This window comes from Pelobates fuscus, chromosome 6 (assembly GCF_036172605.1).
Source record: "Pelobates fuscus isolate aPelFus1 chromosome 6, aPelFus1.pri, whole genome shotgun sequence".
NCBI classification, from domain to species: domain Eukaryota; kingdom Metazoa; phylum Chordata; class Amphibia; order Anura; family Pelobatidae; genus Pelobates; species Pelobates fuscus.
In genome coordinates this window covers 282,087,455-282,109,725 of record NC_086322.1, presented here as the reverse complement: position 1 = coordinate 282,109,725, position 22,271 = coordinate 282,087,455, and the positions used below count along the sequence as shown (strand labels likewise).

Sequence of the window (22,271 nt, the reverse complement as noted above, 5' to 3'; positions counted from 1 at the left end):
TGAGCCTATTTGCTGGGTGTGAAGAAATTACAGTGTTATTTCGGTTATTTAACTTTTTTGCAGATGGTAGCTGTAACTAATGAACAGCGACCAGCCCCCTGGCTCATTATCTTCAAAGAGAACAGGCAATTAAGTGCTCTCCCTGGGTGGCCACCATTCGTATAGTCGAACGCCACGTGCAGGAGAAAATGGTGGCCATCTTGTTCACACGAAAGGAGGCAGCAGGACTTGGTCGTTGAGTGTCTAGAACTAAAGTCGGACACTCGACTTCCCGAACACCGGTCAAACTGTACGAACGCCTGCTTCCTTTTCCCGAAACAGCCAGGAGTGCGCAGTTTGGTAGTTTTGTTCCCACAAACCAGGGGAACAATCGCTGCTATGAGCCAGGGGGTGCAGTTCATGCATTTATTCGTTTTTAAGACTTGTTGAAATAAACCGGCCGCACAACCTAAACTCATGGAACTGTTTCTGGGCAGGAGCCTTGTGTGCGGACGGTCAAAACTTGGACTTCCATAAAATTCCAAAACCCCTGAACTGATCTGGATGATTTTTGGATATGTTGGTCGCCCAGATCAGGGGATGTAAGATTTATGGGGATTTTGTGTGTTTTGGGGTGATTTTCAAGTTTTATGAAAAAATTGTGTTTTTTCTGCCTGGAGATAAGTGAGTTATTACATTATCTGACTCAATTATCTCACAGGCGGAGAGGAGGGAATTATTTGTTTGTACTGGGAGTGTCACACTTTGTGACTGTAATATTATTGGCTGTAACCTTTATGTCACTGTCCCCCACAAGGTCCATGTGGGAGTGCCCCTTGCATGGGGACTTGCATAAAAGCCTGTGTGGCACCCATTAAAATTATTCCTGTTACACCCTTCATCAAGTTTCGGCTGATGTTTGGGTACCTGTCTATTTTACTGAGAGAATACATTTGGAAGACTGCCATTCGGATGGAGAATGGTTCGACTCAGCACCCAAACTGTGAGCTATAATCACTCAGGCAGTTCGAGAGGAAATGGACGAACGGGTAGCTGTTATACCAGCGTTCGTTACACTGGGTATCTGTTAAACACGCTGGGATAATTCACTTCTTCTCACATGGTAGGAGAAACATTGGATTTGGAATATGGTAAAACAGCCCTACTAACACCAGGTTACGACTTATAACTTATTCAAATTAAATGGCGTTTGTCTTCTTGTGGTGCTGGTACCGCAGTGGTTTAACACATATTTATGCTACCTCTACTAATTTTACCTTGAATGGATGTGGGAGGTCATTGGGACCATCATTCTCACTTTGGATAGCTCTCCTCAATAAAATGTATCAGCCAAGAGTAACTTAGTAACTGGTTAATACAACTAATTTTAGGGTTTGGAAAGCTTGTTGGGCTTAATTTTGCACCCAATTGGAACAATATCTCCTTATGTTCCTCAAATGGATGCCAGCATGTAATGCTCTCATTATGAAAACAGTCATAGATTGCCATCATAATACCACTAGCACTTGTTTGGAAAATTGTATGGAATGGCCTGACAACGGCATATTTTTTCTGCACCACTTGGAAAACTCCATATTCTTTAATGGACAACCCTTGTTATATCTCCTCCACAAACCTATTTAAAAAAACAGGTGGTTTGAAAGATTGTTTTTTTAAAAAGAAACAAAAATAGCTTTAAAAAATTATTTCCTGTGCAGACACACGGTTAGATCCTCTGGTTTAATCTCCATACTCTTTGACCACCTTTTAAGTATGTTATTCCCCAATCCAACTCCCTATGTCTTACACTGAGAAACCGACTCAAAGGAATATTTGGATCCAAAGAACTGGTCAATGTTTTTTTAAAAAGCATCCAATGTAATGGTCTTCCAAGCTAGACGGTATCTATCTCCTACTAGACATCCTTCATATTCTCACTCATCCCTGTGCTTCCGTAGCTACCGAGAGGAAGGTTCCTACCTACACATGTGGTGGACCTGTCCGCTGGTGGATCATCTCTAAAGATGAATATTTAGTGAGATTAGTGTCTCTCTCACAGTGGATTTTGAGCCAAACCTTTGGTTTGTCCTTCTCTGTTGCCCATCCACTCTCAAGGTTGTAAATTGATTACACACACAAATATATAGCAACAAGAAAGTGTATAAATAAAAACCCGAAGGTTACTCCAAGATATTACACAAGGAACAGTACATTTTGACAACAGATAAAATGATTGCCTATCTGCAGGGTACCTCAGTCAATTTCTAGAAGATTATTGGATTGAGGTGCAGTTAGGTGTTCCTCACCCTCTCTTTTTCCCCTTAGGGATCCCTGTTTATTGAATCAGGAACTTGTTCAGCTCCCAACTCCTGTTCCTTTTTGGCCTGCACCTCATTTACAATGTGAGAACTCCATGTTTAACTATCATACAACCTTTAGTTTGTGCTTACTATTCATTGTATTGGTATTTTGCAATAAACTTCTACTTGCAAAAAGAGATGCGTTCTATTACGTAACTCAAAGTTAGTTTTAACTCTGCGTATAGTTCTGGGTATTTATGATCTTCTTATAGCCAAGAGGAATTGAAATATTGAAGTTAGACACCCAACGACATGTAGTGTAATTGGAACATTGGGAAATCCAACCCATATTAATTATTGTAACCTGGTTTCAAGCAAGTTAATTATATACAAATAACTTCGATATTAACGTCATTGTTATGAGAAATTGGTCACGGTATCTTCAAGTTGAAATCCTGGACTGATTAACAGGTAAAATAAATGTTTACCTTACTTGCGGATATAGGGGTTGTTACCATTTCTCATATCTAATGATTCACATGTCTTTCAAGGTGTAATTCAAGGCAAGAGAACAGTTTAGGTCCACGTAATGTAGAAATTCATTCCATAGCTTTCCCAAATTACCAGTATTTTTTTTTTTTTACAGGAGTACCCAAGGTTGGCCTATGCCTGGTCTAGAGGTTTAGTTTGGCGCTAGAGGTTTAGTTTGTTGCCATGGCCTTGTTAACAGGTTACAGCTCGAAAAGAAAAGGATGTAGCTCCTCAGTCATTATAGAATTATGCCATCTACAGTGCCCACATTCCATTATTCCAAACAAGCCCTGAAAAAGCATCACCAATCAAGGAATTAAAAAGCTTGAGCGCTAACTGTTGAATTAAACAGGCAGTCCCAGCTACAGTTAAAGAAACACTGTAGGCACTATAACAACTTAACCTTATAGTGCCTTCAGTTCTACCCCTCCCCAAATCCTTTATTTAATAGTTGGAAGTACAGCATCTAAGCCCTCTGGGTATGAGAGCCTGAGAGACTATTACCGTATGCTCTTATTCTGTAACATAATGTGAGGTCACGGCTTAGAATCGAGAATCAGGTATTCAATGATTATCTATGGCAGAATCATTGGTGCATCGCGGTGAGCTAATGTGCTTACAGTCCCCAATGTTCCTCCCGGATGACATCAGCCAAGGAGGAGGAAGCGGCAGCACTAAGGGAGACTTGGCACTGGAGAAAAACACAGAGGAACGGGGGCTCTGAACTAATTAGCCACCTCAGGACTTTAACATTAGGAATTCATGTATTCCTAACGCTATTGTGTTCCTTTAAAAGTGGTTCGAACACAGTGACCGTTTTATGAGAATAAAAGATCAGCCCCATATAGGAGCAAACAAACCCCTTAATGACAGTGACCTGTTTCATGCTTTCAATATTAAGTCCCATGTAGGAAAAAAGTGAGAGGACAGGAAAGGCATATTTAACATGGAGTGGCAAGCTGAACCATTGGTAGAATTAAATAGTGAGTCCTGTGCCCTAGACAGATCAGAAACCAATCAATTAATTCAACACGTTCTACACAAACCTCAGATGTGAGAAAATCAAAATATGCAATTAAAAAAACGCACACATCAACTTAGTGTTCAGCTTCGCATTCTTAAAGTACCACTCTAGTGCCAGGAAAACACTCGTTTTCCTGGCACTAGAGTGCCCTGAGGGTGCCCCCACCCTCAGGGTCCCCCTCCCGTCCGGCTCTGGAAAGGGGAAAAGGGGTAAAATTTACCTTTTTCCAGCGCTGGGCGGGGAGATCTCTGCCTCCGATCCTCCTCCGTTCCGCCCCGTCGGCTGAATGCTACGCGCGGCAAGAGCTGCGTGCGCATTCAGCCGGTCGCATAGGAAAGCATTTACAATGCTTTCCTATGGACGCTTGCGTGCTCTCACTGTGATTTTCACAGTGAGAATCACGCAAGCGCCTCTAGCGACTGTCAATGAGACAGCCACTAGAGGATTTGGGGGAAGGCTTAACCCATTAATAAACATAGCAGTTTCTCTGAAACTGCTATGTTTATAAAAAAATGGGTTAACCCTATCTGGACCTGGCACCCAGACCACTTCATTAAGCTGAAGTGGTCTGGGTGCCTAGAGTGGTCCTTTAATGTAGAATTGTATGTATCCATGCTGCTCACAGTTAGTGAATTATGTGGTAAAGATGAATTTTTCACCTCCTTGTGTCACTTGAACAGTGCAAATAAATGTATCTGCTCCATGTAATAAGCCATGAGTACAATACATCTCCTTTTAATGTATCTTGAAATGTGGGTAACAAACGCCCACCCCCCTGGACAGCTTACTGCCCTCAGAGACATGTTAAACTAAACAAAATCAAAAAACAAGAAGACAAAATTAAACGAATAGAGCGGGTAAAATAAAAACGACTAGGAGATCTAGAAATATCTGTTGTGCTGTGATAACATCCAGTTTCGGTAACTAATAAGCAGGGATGGGTCTGGGCTTCGATTGCACCAGAGCAGGGCTTTCCATATACTGTTGCTGTAGCTGGATAGGACACTCAGAGCATTCCATGCCTTACCCTGCATTTGAATTCTATAATAATTGCAAATACTTTTATTTTTAAACACCAATACCATTTAGAAAACGTCTGCCTTGTAGCACCAGGCAGTACAAGGAATGACATGGTATCACACTAGGCAAAGGATGGCAAAACGAAAGTCCGAAGTTGGGTAAGGTGCTCAAAATGATTCATCTTGATGGCCAGTCAGGCAACATATACAAATGCTGTCCTTTAAATCCATCCCAATCTTCACCAAATGGCCTGAAGTCGGCTTTCACAAACTGCAGCAATATTGTCTGGTTCTGATGACCCAATATTTCAAACCCAATTGCCATCATTTAGAGAAAACCCAATCCAGCACGGACTCTGCAGCAGGTGGGGGAAGGTTAGCATCTGATATTTGGAAGATCCTAAAGTAACCTCTTCTCCAGCTGGGAGAGTCTTAGAAAGAGTAACAGATCCCGTTGTTGCAGTCAGGGTTTAAGGATGAGTTGGTCTAGAGATGTCAGTCCCCTGGATCTTCAGACATGTCCCATAAGAGAGCATCAAGGTCATCTGCATAGACAGATAAAACAACAAAGAAGTTCAGACAGTTGGAAAGGTTAGCCGAAAGCAGGTCAAGGAAGAAGGGCATGCTGAAAGAATCTGTTTGACAATTCCGGGATCCAGGGAAATACTTTTTGTACAAGAATATTCTAGCAAATTATGAGAAATCAAAGAGATGATCTCCAGCTACACCTGTAGGGTTATTTACTAACATGAGAATTCAAAGTGAATTTCAAATTCAAGTTAAAAATAGCTGAACTGAAAACATTCTCTAACTTAGATATGCTACCAGTTTGACTACTTGGGTCTCGGATTTGACATTCAATTTGAATTTGCACTTTAATCTATAATCCCGCTGACCGAAATCAGGAAAGCAGACAGGTCGAAAATACTATATCTGGCCGCACTCACCCTCTCCCCAGTCTTCAGGGGCGGATATTTGGGGAGCTTTATTCAGTGTTGTGCTTGAAGATGGCTGAGGTCGTGATGGGGTTCTGTTAGAGTTTACATCAATCTTGCCATCAGACGCTGGTGGTACTGTAAGCTAAGAGGACAATGGCAAAATATTTCTACTTCATGTTGAAAGGAGAGCAGATGGTAAGTGCAAAATAAAAACAGAACATCTTTATTTCCCCAACCCATGGTGCGGTCTTATTACTACTAAACAACAATGGTACTCCAATACAACAGCTCATTATTGTATTGTTTATGTAGTAAAACAAGTTTCCTTTTAGTCATTTTTTTGACAAACAAAAGATGAGCAACCCATTGCACTATTCAACACATTTTAAGTGCTGCACCATATCACTACTTACCCTCGTATAGCCGCCTTCCTGACCCGGAGGGTAGATTTTCACAATGTTGCTGGGGGTCACATTGAGATAGTGGTTACGATGAGATGGAGAAAAGACACCAACCTGAGGACAGAAGGATCCGTTAAGTAAATCATATTCCTTTGATTAGGGCATCTGGGGATACGCTTCTGTGATCCAGTATTTGTGGGGTACATTACATGCAGTGTCCAGGCAACCGTGTTGTTGGCAAGACATCTTTATCAAATGTCAACTAGAACTGGCTAAACGTAACCTTAGAATGTTATAAAATAATAATGTTAACTAAAGGGTAACTTTTTAGACATAGCACCCATACAAGATCTACGTACATATTAAAAAAAAAAAAAAAAAAAAAAAAATCACTGTGCTGGAAATGGTGTCAAATTATTTAGGAATTGACACATTTCTAAGAGGCAACATTTCCACAAATCACGGAACACGGTTAGTCTTTGAATCAATATACTAGCGGATCTATGCTGTAAGTTACCAGTGCGATGACTAGTAAAAACACAAAATCGATTGAGCCATTTAGCTCCCAGTTATATGAAGTGGGATTGGGAGGATTTTCATTGGTTATCATACATTGCCTATGTATACTTGTACAGCGATCTAGAACCAGCCTATCGATAGGTTTCTTCCGCATTGAGTTGTTTGTTGGCTGTACCTGTTGTAAGAGAAGCACGCTGCCAATCTTTAACTCACTCTCCCGCTCCTCCAGCAGCATGTGATGAATTGTTCCTTGAATGTCTCCTGGAGAAGAATTAGTAAAGAAGACATAGAGAACAGTTACTATTTCTCACCAAGTGCATATCCCAAGAAGCCACGTCCTGAAACCGAAAAATAACCTCATCTATGTACCATCTCATTCCACACAGGCACTACGGAGAAACCAAGAGGGAGAGGAGAGGACGTGTACAAAGATAGGAGAGCTGGTAAACTTGGTGATGCAACACATAAGCCAAGTACAGTCTTCCTCTCGCGTCATCCTTACCTGTGGGGTCTCTGAATACTGCGCTTGCGTCTCCGTTAGCTGGGGTCAGGGATTTAAGAGTCACTGCCATTCGGGGAACCTTGTTTTTTTGGAGCTGCTTCAGGGCTGCCTGCCAGGGGATACAGGGCAATGAGTCTAATAGATCTCTAAGAGACCTGATTTTTGTCAAACTGCTTTGAAACAGTTTGGAAAAAATAAATAAAAATACAGAGCACAGTTCCTGGAGACTCTGGACAGGTTTACCATTACACAGAACTGTAGTGATTATAGTGAGTAAAATATCCACTTAAAATCTGAATCACCCCAAAGAGAACCAAATCTGCAACCTTGAGAGTTTAATGGGTTCAGCCAAGTTTTTCCGTGTATTAGTAGGCAGTTATTTGTATATTTCAATGCTACCCATCATGTGCTAAGACAGTAATGAGAAAGAATGGAATCCTAGTGAGATCTATTTAAAATGCCAATTCCATAATCTTTTACATGAATTCAAAGTGTCACAGGAAGAAATTATGGTTCTTATGTAAATAGTGAGCGGTCATTTGCCAAGGAAAATAAAATACTGCCCCGAGGATTTTTACCTTCCGCAACACCATGATCACACTGTACGTCCGCAGGAAGCAGTTGGGATCATTCTCATCCACAGCCAATTCCGCTTTCATGGTCGCCCACGGACCTTTAATAAAATCCTCTTCCACTGGCTGTTGGGACGTCACCTCTTCCTGCAAACAAAAATGTCTTTAAAGAAAATAACCACTCCTAGCCTTACGCAGAGCTATTCTATGGACAGGTTAAAGGCAAGACAACAGATGAGAGTGTAAGCTCATTTGGCCAGGACCCTCTTCACCTATTGCTGCCGTATGAAATAAACATGCTTTGTTAGAAATAAATGTTTGCCTTGCTTACTTATTGCACAAGGGCTGCGGTATAGGTTGGCGCTACATAAATAACTATAACTGCATGAACACAGAAGCAATAGAAGTCGTAAAAGTCTATAGGTCTATTAACCAAGGGGAATCAACACAGTAAAGGAGGAGACTATATTTAAAAGGTGAAAAAACTACCCCAACAAGAGAACATAGTCCTAAATTAGATGGGCAAAGGTTTAAAAATAATATCAGGAAGTATTACTTTACTGAGAGGGTAGTGGATGCATGGAATAGCCTTCCAGCTGAAGTGGTAGAAGTTAACACAGTAAAGGAGTTTAAGCATGCGTGGGATAGGCATTAGGCTATCCTAACTATAAGATAAGGCCAGAGACTAATGAAAGTATTTAGAAAATTGGGCAGACTAGATGGGCCGAATGGTTCTTATCTGCCGTCACATTCTATGTTTCTATGAAAGCAGACAAGTTATTCTCTGTAAATTAATTAGGTGGTAATTCTAGGTTAAAAGGGGAACGATCTACCTAGCCTGCGACCCATTACCTCTACTAAATATAAAAAACTGTGCAAGAACTATCGCATACCCCAATGTTACTAATGTTAAAAAAAAGCATAAGGATTGCCGTTGGGGTACCTCATGCAAGTTTGTTATGTTCATATGTACTGCAAAAAAAAAAGAAAAAAAAAAAAAAAGAAGGGAAACCATTGCTTCCCCGTAGTTTTAATCATTTGTTTATGTATCCCCTATATGTTACATATTTGTGACTGTGAGGTCTGAAACAAAGTTAAATGTAGAATTTCACACTTCTGTTTTTACCTCTATCTTGAAATTGTGTGACACCATCTTGGCCCTCTGTCAATCACTGTATACGCTCTGCTCCTGTCAGTCAACGTTGAGTAAGGAGAAACAGAAAAATGTTTCTCCTCCTTCAATGCAATGTGTGCCCTGGCTGTGCCTGGACTGACAGATCCTTAATATACATTTAAAAGGAAATGGAACTTCACGTTAGAAAAAGGCTAACACAAGTCAAGAAGTGAAGTATTAGCACAGCGTAGCCAGGTTTGTAAGTGATCTCACCAGGGACCATCACTACTATGGACCCTGCGCATGTTAATTATTTCCAGGACTGAGGACTGTGTACCCGTCAGATGAGTGCGTGGCTCTATTTTAATTTAGGGAATGTATGAGAAGTTTAACGGAGATTGAATTCCAGGTGAACATCTGAGACCAAGAGTCCTTGTTGGCAGGATCTTCACAGAATTTTAGGCACCCACCTTAGCGAATACTTCAAAATGTACAGAAAAGAACAGTGCGGAAGAAGTTAAGCAGAAACTGGAAATACCTTGCTGCAGAGCTTCGATCTTGCTCCGTGGTTTGGTGTGTGAGGAGCAGACACCATGATCTCTTCCAACATGTGGCCACTGGCCTGGGGACAATAGTGAGAACATGTTAGACCAAGGATAAAACATTGTGCAAAGAATTGCTCCTGAAATCATAGTATCCATGTGTGTTATCGTCATTCTACAGGAAACTCTACGTCTAGAATTCAATTTTTTAGCAGGAAAAGAGTGCTCGTGGTAACCTGTTGGAAAATGACATTTGAGAGGACATGTATTTAAAGGAGCAGCTTATGGTGTGCCGCTCCATCAGGTACAGAGCACGGTAATCCTCACTGTCCTGCCGTCACTAATGAGCACTGGAATGTGAGCGAGCAATTACTGTGCTTTGCACCCTGTAGAGCTGCCAACCACAGGCTCCACAGAGCGGTGTCTGGGCTGCGCCGCCTTCCACCTGGGCTGCCCTTCTCCACCTAATGTCAGCTCGGCATCTGCTTTCCAATCTAATCACTGCTGTAATTTTAACCTCTGCTGGACCACCAGGGATCATAGCCTCACCTCTCTGCAAGAAAGGTATGCACTAAGGGGGGAGGGGGCACAACACAGATCACCATTACACACATATTACATACAGCCAGGGCACACCACACACACACACACACATACTAAACACAGCTAGGACAAAGACACCGAGCAGACTAAACACTGTAGGGGCCCCAGTATTGCCAACTAAAATTATTTTTGTAGCATGTCATGAGGGACAAGTGGATTGGGTTTCCACTTTAGTCCCATGGATAAGTATTTTATTTTTTTTTAACATTTCCACACACTTGCACAATAGGGTTTTGTTACACCATATGACCATATAGTGTTAAAGGGACACTATAGACACCCCAAACCACTTCAATTCATTGAAATGGACTGGGTGCAATGGCACTGTCTCCTTAACCCTGCAATGATAATTATTGCAGTTTCTGAGAAACTAAAATAATTATACTGCAGTGTTAAGACTGCCTCTCGTGGCTGTCAATCAAACAGCCACTAGAGACACTTCCTGCTTGTTAGGAGACCTAGGTCACCTAACTGATGTTGGACGTCCTCACGCTCTGCATGAGGACATCCAGCGTTGGTAAAGGGAGGGAGATCAGAGCTGGATATAGTTAAGAACAGTAAGAGTTGATTAACCCTTACAGTACGGGGAGGGGCGGGGGCACGAGAGAGATATAGTGCCAGGAAAACATTTGTATTCCTAGCACTATAGTATCCCTTTAAGCCAATTCCAAATATACAAACATGTTCTTTCATCTGGTTTTCAGAATTGACATTAGTCAACACAGAACTCTTGTTCTGAGCTTTTAGAGGTGACATTACACTTCCAGGAGCAAAGGAGTTAAAGTTTTTGCAGTACTTTATAGATAATCACTGCACATACAAACTCTAGACAAAATCACTGAAGTGGTCATTGTGCTTGGAGTAATCCTTTAAATATATATTTTTTCTAATATTGAAGGTTTTAAGCAGCAACATTTTAAATGTAATCATTCTACCCTAATGAAATAACTACAGACTGAGTCACAGGATTGTCACCTGTTGTGGGAGAAGACCTGCAGGACCAGGGAACTTTCTCTCCTTTGGGGAAGCAGTCTCCCAAGATAACCTCCGTGAAGTCTGATTAGCTGCTGTCACCAACTGCACCAAGTGATTGGTGACTAAGGGTGTCTGCAGAGAGTTCGGTGTGGTCACATTTGGAGAGGAAAACATTGTCCTTGACATTTGGGGTGTTCCATGTACATGCTTAATTGGAGTGACATGCTGACCAGCCTGGCCATTAACATTTAGTAACGTGCAGCCAGTTAGAACCTTACGATTCCTGTGTTGCTCAGATAGCTGCATTTGCAGGTGTGGCGAAGAATGGGTAACAGCTGGAGCTGGGCCTTTTGCTGAGGTCTCTGGGATGATCCTAAAACAGGGTCTCTTAGCTGAGGGTTCCACTGAAGAAGTGTGTACACTTTGTCCAAATCTTCCCCCAACACAATGCTCCTGTAGAATATGCGGGGAACTGGTATGAATATTGAAACTTTTAACCATGCCAGGCTGAGCCCCAGGTATATCCCGCAAACATGGTCGTGGACTCTGGAAGTGTGTATTTTCATTTGGACACCATTGGTTGGTAGAGGAGACATTTGAAAAAGAGTTTTGCTTAGACACACCAACAGGCATCTCCGTGAAACTCCTAGATTGTGAAAGCTGTCCAGGTTCTGCTCTTACCTCCTCCAACTCACTGCACATAGACAACAGTTCTTCATCATCAACATCCTGAGCAACAGGCGACGCAGTGTGAGTAGAGGAGCAAGGTTGAAGCCCACCGCCGTGAGGGTTCTCAAGGGCCTGACCGGCATTATGAGAGATGGGTCTTAGAAGTTTGATGTTAGGGGGCACAAAGGTGGGGGTTTTGCTCTCTGCATCCTCCAAAACAGAAACAAAGTCCTACCAAAAAAAAAAAAAAAAGGAACCATCCATACATTAATTTAAAGCGGAGACATATACAATTGAAAGACGTCATCATACTTTGTACGGTTTAAATAATTCATGGAGACAGGCCAAATGTTGCAAATAGTGGCAGCATATAATTTAGAATCCTAACAAGACATCTGGAGGCATTCAGCTTAAAGAGACACTAAAGGCACCTAGACCACTTTATCTGATTGATGTGATCTGGGTCAAGTTCCAGTACACTCTGGGTGCAGTGTCCACTGGAAGTCCTCATGCGTTGCACGAGGGCAACAAGCGTCTTGAAAATCCCCATAGAAAAGTATCGATTCAATGCTTTCCTATGGAGAAGGTCTAAAACACACAAGGTGCTTGCTGTGCATGCGCATTCGGCCTTCCATCGCATTAGGTCTTCCATTGACGTTGCGGGAGGAGTAGACAAGTCCCTCGGAGCTGAAATGTTTTTTACCGCACTCATGGGACTGGAGGGAGGGGGCTGCACAGAGGCACTTTAGTGTTAGGAATACAAGACTGTTTGTTACTTTAAATTTAGACTTGGGAGGATTAAAGGGACACATTGGGGGTGGAGATGGGGGGTTGGTTTACATGCTCAAATCTTTATAGTTTTTACATAAAATAAATAATTTTTTGCAGAATTCTGCACCATACAGCTGCTTTATTAGCTACAGGAGGTTTTTCTGGCATGAGGGCGTGTGGCTAAAGAGGAAGGCTTATTGTACAGAATTCTGCTAAACATTTATTGTGTGCAAAAACTATAGAGATTTCAGCATGCATAAAACCCCCAAAAAACAGGATTATAATAAGGAACAAAATCTATGAAATGCAATAAAGCTGTATTGGTGCCGGGAGTGTCCCTTTAAGCTATGTATATCAAATGTAAATCTAAATACACCTTGTTAACAACCCTGAGTGAACTTATAACCTAAAGGTCTACTTCAGGCACATACATGTTTGCTGCAAAGTGATTAGAACCCCCACAAATATCAGATTCAAATGAAGCCTAGCCTTAAACATCAAACTATACTATATTTAGCTATATAATGCATTTAAATGGGTCAAATTCAGTGTGGAGCTTCCCATTAATTTATGAAAATTAAGTTAGTATCCTTTAACCCCTTAAGGACACATGACATGTGTGACATGTCATGATTTCCTTTTATTCCAGAAGTTTGGTCCTTAAGGGGTTAATAATGAACGTGGGCACAGTATAAATTGCAATTCACCTACTGAAAATAACAAGACAGGTGTGTCTTGATTAACACTGGGGCTCTTCCTATGCTCATTTATAATTGACTATCACCTGTGCTCACAGGATTACATTCCACAAAGTGAAGTATGCTCGTGTAACAACGATTTTTATTATTTCAATGATAGTAAAATAAAGCACATTTCATATAATTTTGAGTATTTGTGAAATCATTATACTATCGTGAGCTTACCTCATCATCAAATTCTTCAGATTCTAATGAAAAGAGGTTTTGGTAACTCATAGCCTAGAAAAGGAGGGAGAAAAAACCATTAAACTTTTTTTAAGTCAAAGAGAGGGTGTAAAACAACATGGGGTGAAGGTAAAGCAAGGCAGGATGAGAAAGTTGTGAGGAGGTATAGGAAGCTCACAGTGCATAAAGTGTGTGTGTGTGGGAAACACTTGGCACAATGAAAAAGACAGGATAGGCACTGGGTACAGAGCAAAAAGAGGGTAACACTGGGAACAGAGCAGAAAAAGGGAGCTGTGGGCACAGAGCAGAAAAAGGGAGCTGTGGGCACAGAGCAGAAAAAGGGAGCTGTGGGCACAGAGCAGAAAAAGGGAGCTGTGGGCACAGAGCAGAAAAGGGGAGCTGTGGGCACAGAGCAGAAAAGGGGAGCTGTGGGCACAGAGCAGAAAAAGGGGGATGTGGGCACAGAGCAGAAAGAGGGAGCAGTGGGCACAGAGCAGACAGAAGGGGCAGTGGGTACAGAGGGGGCAGTGGGTACAGAGCAGACAGAAGGGGCAGTGGGTACAGATCAGACAGAAGGGGCAGTGGGTACAGAGCAGACAGAAGGGGCAGTGGGTACAGAACAGACAGAAGGGGCAGTGGGTACAGAACAGACAGAAGGGGCAGTGGGTACAGAACAGACAGAAGGGGCAGTGGGCACAGAACAGACAGAAGGGGCAGTGGGCACAGAACAGACAGAAGGGGCAGTGGGCACAGAGCAGACAGAGGGGCAATGGGTACACAGCAGACAGAGGGGGCAGTGGGTACAGAGCAGACAGAGGGGGCAGTGGGTACAGAACAGACAGAGGGGGCAGTGGGTACAGAGCAAACAGAGGGGGCAGTGGGTACAGAGCAGGCAGAGGGGGCAGTGGGTACAGAGCAGGCAGAGGGTGTAGAGCAGGCAGAGGGGGCAGTGGGTGTAGAGCAAGCAGAGGGGGCAGTGGGTGTAGAGCAGGCAGAGGGGGCAGTGGGTGTAGAGCAGGCAGAGGGGGCAGTGGGTGTAGAGCAGGCAGAGGGGGCAGTGGGTGTAGAGCAGGCAGATGGGGCAGTGGGTATAGAGCATGCAGAGGGGGCAGTGGGTGTAGAGCAAGCAGAGGGGGCAGTGGGTGTAGAGCAGGCAGAGGGGGCAGTGGGTGTAGAGCAGGCAGATGGGGCAGTGGGTATAGAGCAGACAGAGGGGGCAGTGGGTATAAAGCAGGCAGAGGGGGCAGTGGGTATAGAGCAGGCAGAGGGGGCAGTGGGTATAGAGCAGGCAGTGGGCACAGAGCAGACAGAAGGGGCAGTGGCAACAGAGCAGACAGAGGGGGCAGTGGGTACAGAGCAGACAGAGGGGGAGTGGGTACAGAGGGGGCAGTGGGTACAGAGGGGGCAGTGGGTACAGAGCAGAAAGAGGGGAGACAGAGGGAGCACTGGGTACAGAGCAGACAGAGGGGCGTCAGTGGGTACAGAGGGGGCAGTGGGTACAGAGCAGAAAGAGGGGAGACAGAGGGGGCACTGGGTACAGAGCAGACAGAGGGGCGTCAGTGGGTACAGAGGGGGCAGTGGGTACAGAGGGGGCACTGGGTACAGAGCAGACAGAGGGGAGACAGAGGGGGCACTGGGTACAGAGCAGACAGAGGGGAGACAGAGGGGGCACTGGGTACAGAGCAGACAGAGGGGAGACAGAGGGGGCACTGGGTACAGAGGGGGCAGTACTAAGTTAATTGATCACACAGTTGGAGAACTGAGATGAGATTCTGCTCAGCTACAACAGATAAGGCACGAGATCCCCATTCCCAGGATCTCACCATATTCTCTCAATGAGGCTGGGATGGAGACACTGCACCAAAACTACCTGCAGCACATCCTGAGCCACACAGAGCAGCAACTCTGCCAAACTTCAGCACTTCCGGTTAGCCACTTCCGGTATTTGGAATGCACGGATTCAACGTGCGTTTCAAAACTTCGCGGCACGCCCCCTATGAGACACGCCCCCTTCTGAGACACGCCCCTCTGACTGCTGCTCAGCTGGACCTGTCAGTGAGTGACAGGAACACCATCATTAATATTAATATATAGGGCCCCCACAGAGTGCACAAACCATAGGATAATGTACAAACCGCATTAGGGTCAGTTTAATGACATGCTTATTAAACCAACTGTTCCTGGAATGATTACCATCAGGTTAATTACTGAAATGAGAAATTTGGGGAATTAACAGTCAATTTAAGACCAATGTAGCTGAACTGGAAGTATAGTTGACTTGGAGAATTTTTACCAAGTTTGAAACGGTCACTATTGCGACCTGGCTTGGAGTGGTTGCGACGGTCACTATTGCGACCTGGCTTGGAGTGGTTGCGACGGTCACTATTGCGACCTGGCTTGGAGTGGTTGCGACGGTCACTATTGCGACCTGGCTTTGGAGTGGTTGTGATGGTCACTATTGCGACTTGGCTTGGAGTGGTTGCGACGGTCACTATTGCGACCTGGCTTTGGAGTGGTTGCAAAGGTCACTATTGCGACCTGGCTTTGGAGTGGTTGCAAAGGTCACTATTGCGACCTGGCTTTGGAGTGGTTTTGACGGTCAGTATTACGATCAGGCCCTGGAGTGGTTGCGACGGTCACTAGCAATTTGGGGAATTAATAGATAATTTAAGACCAATGTAGTTGAAGTATAGTTATCTTGGAGAATTTTTACCAAGTTTGAAACGGTCACTATTGCAACCTGGCTTTGGAGTGGTTGCGACGGTCACTATTGAGACCTGGCTTTGGAGTGGTTGTGACGGTCACTATTGCGACCTGGCTTTGGAGTGGTTGTGATGGTCACTTTGCGACCAGACCCTGGAGTTGTGCTGGTGAAGGTTGGGCGTTCAAGGCCAGGCTGCCCCCCAGCAGAACCATTATTCAGTATTATAGTAATTTCTCAGGATTGTTACCTAAAAGATCTCAAGGTAAAAAGGACAGGATCACATTGCTCTGGACTGTTCCCTGGTAATGGTAATTTAGCAATAGTTTGATCTCCTCAATGCTCCTAGGCGGTGGTCCAGGGAAGCACTTCTCGGTTCTGCAGGGCTGTAGAAGCTATTCAAGTGGCTGAGAGTTGCACAGAATTGACATTAGCCAACGTGGAAAGTTCTGAGCTGGCTGATGACACCTAAATAATACTGCCACCGCAGCAGAGAGGTTAATCTCTGATCACAGATTGCTGAAGTGGTCATGGTACTTGGAGAAACCCTTTACGTAATAAACAGTGCCTAAAAAAAATGACTATACGGATAAATATGATCAGAGATATGCCACATGTTAATATTCGGAACTGCATAGAATACCAAAACTAGTGGCCCAATTTTCTAAAAAAAAATAAATGAGTAGCCATGTGAATAATTCCTCTCATGTTCTCCTCTCGCAAGCCTTCCTGTGGATGAAAGAGTTTGGGATGCAGTTAACTATTATGCAAAGTAAGTGTTAGCAAAAGTATATTAAAATATGGTTGTTGTTCAATGTTACAATATATGGCACGTTTGGGGGGGGGGACTATGGAAAATAAATAACTTGTGCTACACTGCTACGTGAGGCGAATTGTGAAAATGAGGGATACAATATGACAAGATGAGAGTGAGTGAAGTATTATGTGTGAAAAATAGAGAATGAAATTGCTTTATCATTGGATAATCCTGCATTATCGATAGTCTGAGGATATCAATTATTCACAGTTTATACTCCTCTGACTAGCAGATAATTACATAATCAATTACCTGATGGATGGGTAGACCTCTATGGGTTTCTGTACATATGTCATGATTCTAGTCTGCCGCTAGGTAGTGCTATTGTCTACTGGAAGACACATGACAGCAGACACAAAGCTTTGGGATGGAAGACATTCGGAGATCCTGCAGATGAAGATGCTGTGGCCGGCTATAAAGTATTGAAAATCTTTAATGTCCAATGTTACTGTTATTATGAGCTGGTTGAAGTTGTCTCCACTGGTTGAAGTTGTCTCCCCCTCCGCATGCACACACTATCACACACACATCTTTTTTTTTATTTTCTATGACACTTTAAAAAAAAAAAATGTATCATTTAATTTTTTTTTTGGTTACGTTTCAGGGAGTCTGATATCTGCATGTCCACCCTCTCTTCCCTTCAGATTCAACATAGCGATATCCTGCAGAGAGGATGGAGAGGTCTGGGGTAAAAATGGCGACTTCCTATAGCACCTTGCAGTTACATACGCACAGTGCTATCCACACTATTACACACAACTAGCTAAACACTACTACACTCACTGCTACACTTACTCAGGGCTGCCTTTAGAACACTTAGGGCCACTTACAAAGAAATAGGCTTGGACCCCCAACATATATTAGCCAACACAAATGCGCCACGCACACACCCATACACAGAGACACACATACAGAAATGCATTTCTAGACACACGCAAACATACAGATACACACTTGCACAAACAGACAAAAACCTCACAGATATACATTGCCACATACATACAACACATACATACAGAAAGATACAGAATGCCACAAACACAGATACACAAATATACGCAGATACATATCGATACACACAGACAAACATTCATACACAGACACACACACTGCCATACAACTAAAAAGACAGGTATGTGGGTATTAGTGAATAACCCTGCATGATTTCAATTGAGACTTTGCGACTGTAAAGCAAAAGGACTTAGACTTGACAGACATGACTGAATTGGAGTGGGCCGCCAAACTTGATGCCATTCTCCATCTCTATGCTAAGATTGAATGGGCACCCCAAACTAGTAGGCTGCCTAGGGCCATGTGCGATCTTAATAATGCTCTGATTTTAACACAGTAGAACTTGAACCAGTATTTAACTGGATGGCTCCAGACAGAGCCGAGGTAGAGAGGGCAGAGAATTGTACTTGGCAGTAATAAGACGGTCCAGGCTGGCATCTCCGGGTGCCATTGCTAGAATGAGCAGAGATCTGAAAAGAATTTAGAGTGCAGTAAGGCAGCAACATTTCAAATGTCACATTCTGTAGATATAGATTGTAAGCTCCTTTGAGCAGGGTCCCCTAAAACCTATCGTTCCTGTAAGTTTTCTTGTAATTGTCCTATTTATAGTTAAATCCCCCCTCTCATAATATTGTAAAGCACTATGGAATCTGTTGGCGCTATATAAAGGGCAATAATAAGAATAAGAATAATAATAATATAACCATTGCATTCTTAGCGATGGTGTGCTGGGCACCACCTGTGGTTACTTTGGTAAATGATATTTATACATCTGGCAATGTCATTGTTTAAGTGATTCCCTTTAAATATATGTTTGACTAGGATGGGAGAGGAGAACACAGCCTTTTGCTCTCCAACTTTCCTGCCTTCCCCTCTATTTTTTTCCAGAAAGCCTATTTTGTTTTCTAAAAAAAATAAAATAAAAACTATTATAACCACATTTAAAAAAAAAAAAAAGGCCAGCTGTTACCATGGAAACAGATTCTGTGACCCAGCAAAGCAATCCCCCCTAGGACCCTAAATAAATGGACAAGGGGAATAAGGGAGATCACTGAGTCATGATGAAGGTGTGATAAAGTGTAAATCTGAATTATTTATTGACAGTGCTATAGTAATAGGCATACAGGTGTGTGTTTGTACAAAAAAAACCCAAAAAAAACATGCTCCATTTTAAATATTTTATTGTTGAGCTGAATTGGAATCTTGAAATAATACTTTTTAGGCTTATGGAGCTTATTTACAAAAAAATAATAATTAAGGAATAAATAATAATAATTATTATAATTTGACAGTTCAGACACATCAAGGGTTTAAAAGGGACGCGGCTCCTTTAAAAGGGGCGTTGCTACCTCTCGGACCCGCCCACTAGTGCCGGACGGCACGCCCACCCACTAGCAGAGGCTATTTTTAGGCTTTGCGGGTCACGTGGTCGGTGGGTGACGTCACTGAATGTTGTTGTTGGTGGAGAAAGAGACTGCTCTGAGGAGAAGAGAGTGCACGAAAGAGACGGCGAGGAGAAGGAGAGTGCGAGCAGCAGGGAGGAAGGAGACCATGCACTTAGATTTGAAATGAGAGGGGCTTGTAGGAAGGGAGCCAAATAGTCGTTTGCAAGGAGGGAGATGACAGATTGCTGCATGTAGGCATGGACACTCCCCCTTGAGAGACTGCCAGGGAGACAGACAGACAGTCTTCCACTGTGAGACAGCAATCAACTGGAAGAGACCAGCATTCATTAACTGACAGAAAAGAATACACTACAGGAGGGGAATACATCCATCCATTCACACAGCCACTGAGAGAGTCCATCATTTACTGAGAGAGTCCATCATTTACTGAGAGTCCATCATTTACTGAGAGAAGAGATCATCAGTGAAAGAAAAGAGATATCCAAAGAGTGCTTCATCCACAGAGAGAGTCCACCATCCAGTAAGAAAAACAGGAGAGACACTGAGAGACTGCCATCAACTGAGAGAGTCCACAATCCACAGCCAAGAGCGAAGTGACACACACTGAAAGAAAGAAATGACATACTGAGAGCCCACTATCCACTGAAAGAGTCCACCATCCACTGAGAGATACAAGAACTATACTGAGTGAGTCCACCATCCACTGAGAGAGTCCACCATCCACTGAGAGAGTGAGGAATTATACTGAGCGAGTCCACCATCCACTGAGAGAGTGAGGAATTATACTGAGTGAGTCCACCATCCACTGAGATACAAGAACTATACTGAGTGAGTCCACCATCCACTGAGAGAGTGAGGAATTATACTGAGTGAGTCCACCATCCACTGAGGGATACAAGAACTATACTGAGTGAGTCCACCATCTACTCAGAGATACAAGAACTATACTGAGAGAGTCCACCATCCACTGAGATACAAGAACTATACTGAGTGAGTCCACCATCCACTGAGAGAGTGAGGAATTATACTGAGTGAGTCCACCATCCACTGAGATACAAGAACTATACTGAGTGAGTCCACCATCCACTGAGAGTGAGGAATTATACTGAGTGAGTCCACCATCCACTGAGAGAGTGAGGAATTATACTGAGTGAGTCCACCATCCACTGAGAGATACAAGAACTATACTGAGTGAGTCCACCATCCATTCAGAGATACAAGAACTATACTGAGAGAGTCCACCATCCACTGAGAGAGTGAGGAATTATACTGAGTGAGTCCACCATCCACTGAGAGAGTGAGGAATTATACTGAGTGAGTCCACCATCCACTGAGATATACAAGAACTATACTGAGTGAGTCCACCATCCACTGAGATATACAAGAACTATACTGAGTGAGTCCACCATCCACTGAGAGAGTTCACTATCCACTGAGAGAGTCCCCCATCCACTGAGAGAGTGAAGAAATGTACTGAGAGTCCATCATTTACTGAGAGGTGCAAGAAACATACTAAGAGAGTCCATCATTCATTTAGAGAAACAAAAAAACATACGGTCAGTGAGAGAGTTCACCATCCACAGAGAAACGTCATGTACACCGTGAGAGAGCCCATCAGCCATTGAGAAAAAGAGGGTACTTACAGAGCCCACCATCCACTGGATTAAACCAGAGACACACACTGAGAGAAACGAGATTCACTCTGAGATACTTACTGAGAGTCCACCATTCAGGGTGACAGTCAAAAAAAAAAAAACAAGCAAAAACAAAGTCTACCTTTCACTGAGAGAAAAGAGACATGCACCGAGTAGCTATCATCCATTGAGAGAAATGAGAGACAACCACTGAGAGAGAGTACCTAGTTATCAGAGACAAACAGGAGACACTCAACTAAGAGTTCACCATCCAACAAAACGAGAGGTGAATTACATCACTGATAACTAAACTCCCCAAAGGTAATACAAATTACAGCATCCACTGTATGCAATAAGTGATACCCAGGGACCAAGAGAGACCATCTTTTATAAAGAGCACAATATACCTAGCCACTGAGACACAGTGAATAGTGGTATCATCTACTATAAAAAAACAAAACAAAAAACAACCCTAAATCCCACAGACAGAGACTATTGGCATCACACACTTTACGGAATTCAATAAAGGCTAGTGGCATCACCCACTGTTCCAAACACAAGCTATTCACAAGTGAGAAACACTAGTGGCACCATCCACTGTTAAAAAAGGAGACATCCAGCCACTGACATATCAGTGGGATCATCCACTGTAAGGAAGAAGAGACATCTAGCCAATGGGAGACCAGTGGCATCATTCATATTAAGGAACACTAAGTATCCAACCACTGAGAGAACAGTGACTTCATCAGCTGTGAGGAACAAGAAACATTTAAGCACTGAGAGACCAGTGACATCATCTTTTGTAAGGAAATACAAGGCATCCAGACACTGAGAGACCAGTGACATCATCCACTCTAAGGGACAGCCACCGAGAGCGGCGAAAAGAGATAACTAGCCACAAACAGAGAGAGAGATCATCAGTCATCCTGAGAAACAGGAGATACATCTAGACACAAACTGAGACAAGTGATAACACAGCAACTGAGTGAGGCAGGGTACCAAACCTCCAGGAGAAACCAATAACAGCGCTGAAGAAGAATCAGAGTGACAAGTGACACATGGACTGAGAGAGACATCTAGCTGCTGAGTTTCAAAACAAATCAGCCTTGTATAGGTAGTCAGAGACACCTGAGACACCCCTTGCATATACAAGAGACACCTCCTGGAAGAGACACTACAGATTGGACCAGAGAGAGATATCCAAGAGGAGTAACCAGGTAACATGGGGTGGTGGGGTGTTGACATTAATCCATATATATATATATATATATATATATATATATATATATATATATATATATATACACACACATACATGCT

The 22,271-nt window shown here is 43.2% G+C and overlaps 2 protein-coding genes across 4 annotated transcripts in view; one reads left to right on the top strand and one right to left on the bottom strand.

Annotated features, from left to right (window-relative positions):
• Window positions 1–4,480: 4,480 nt before the first annotated feature.
• Window positions 4,481–15,308, bottom strand: HROB (homologous recombination factor with OB-fold). The gene is made up of 10 exons (XM_063459288.1): window positions 15,206–15,308; window positions 13,383–13,436; window positions 11,020–11,919; window positions 9,438–9,521; window positions 7,792–7,932; window positions 7,214–7,322; window positions 6,887–6,972; window positions 6,205–6,306; window positions 5,801–5,933; window positions 4,481–5,398 (listed from the first exon to the last, which is right to left on the bottom strand). Exons 1-10 carry the CDS (start codon window positions 15,206–15,208, stop codon window positions 5,349–5,351), a joined length of 1,662 nt encoding a protein of 553 aa, XP_063315358.1. The 5' UTR covers window positions 15,209–15,308; the 3' UTR covers window positions 4,481–5,348.
• Window positions 15,309–20,273: 4,965 nt separating this feature from the next.
• HDAC5 (histone deacetylase 5) overlaps window positions 20,274–22,271 on the top strand; it is a 101,674-nt gene continuing 99,676 nt past the window's right edge. For all 3 annotated transcript variants that reach the window (XM_063459285.1, XM_063459284.1, XM_063459283.1), the window contains exon 1: window positions 20,274–22,168. The gene's annotated coding sequence lies outside the window, so the exon portion shown is untranslated. The remainder of the gene's footprint in view (window positions 22,169–22,271) is intronic.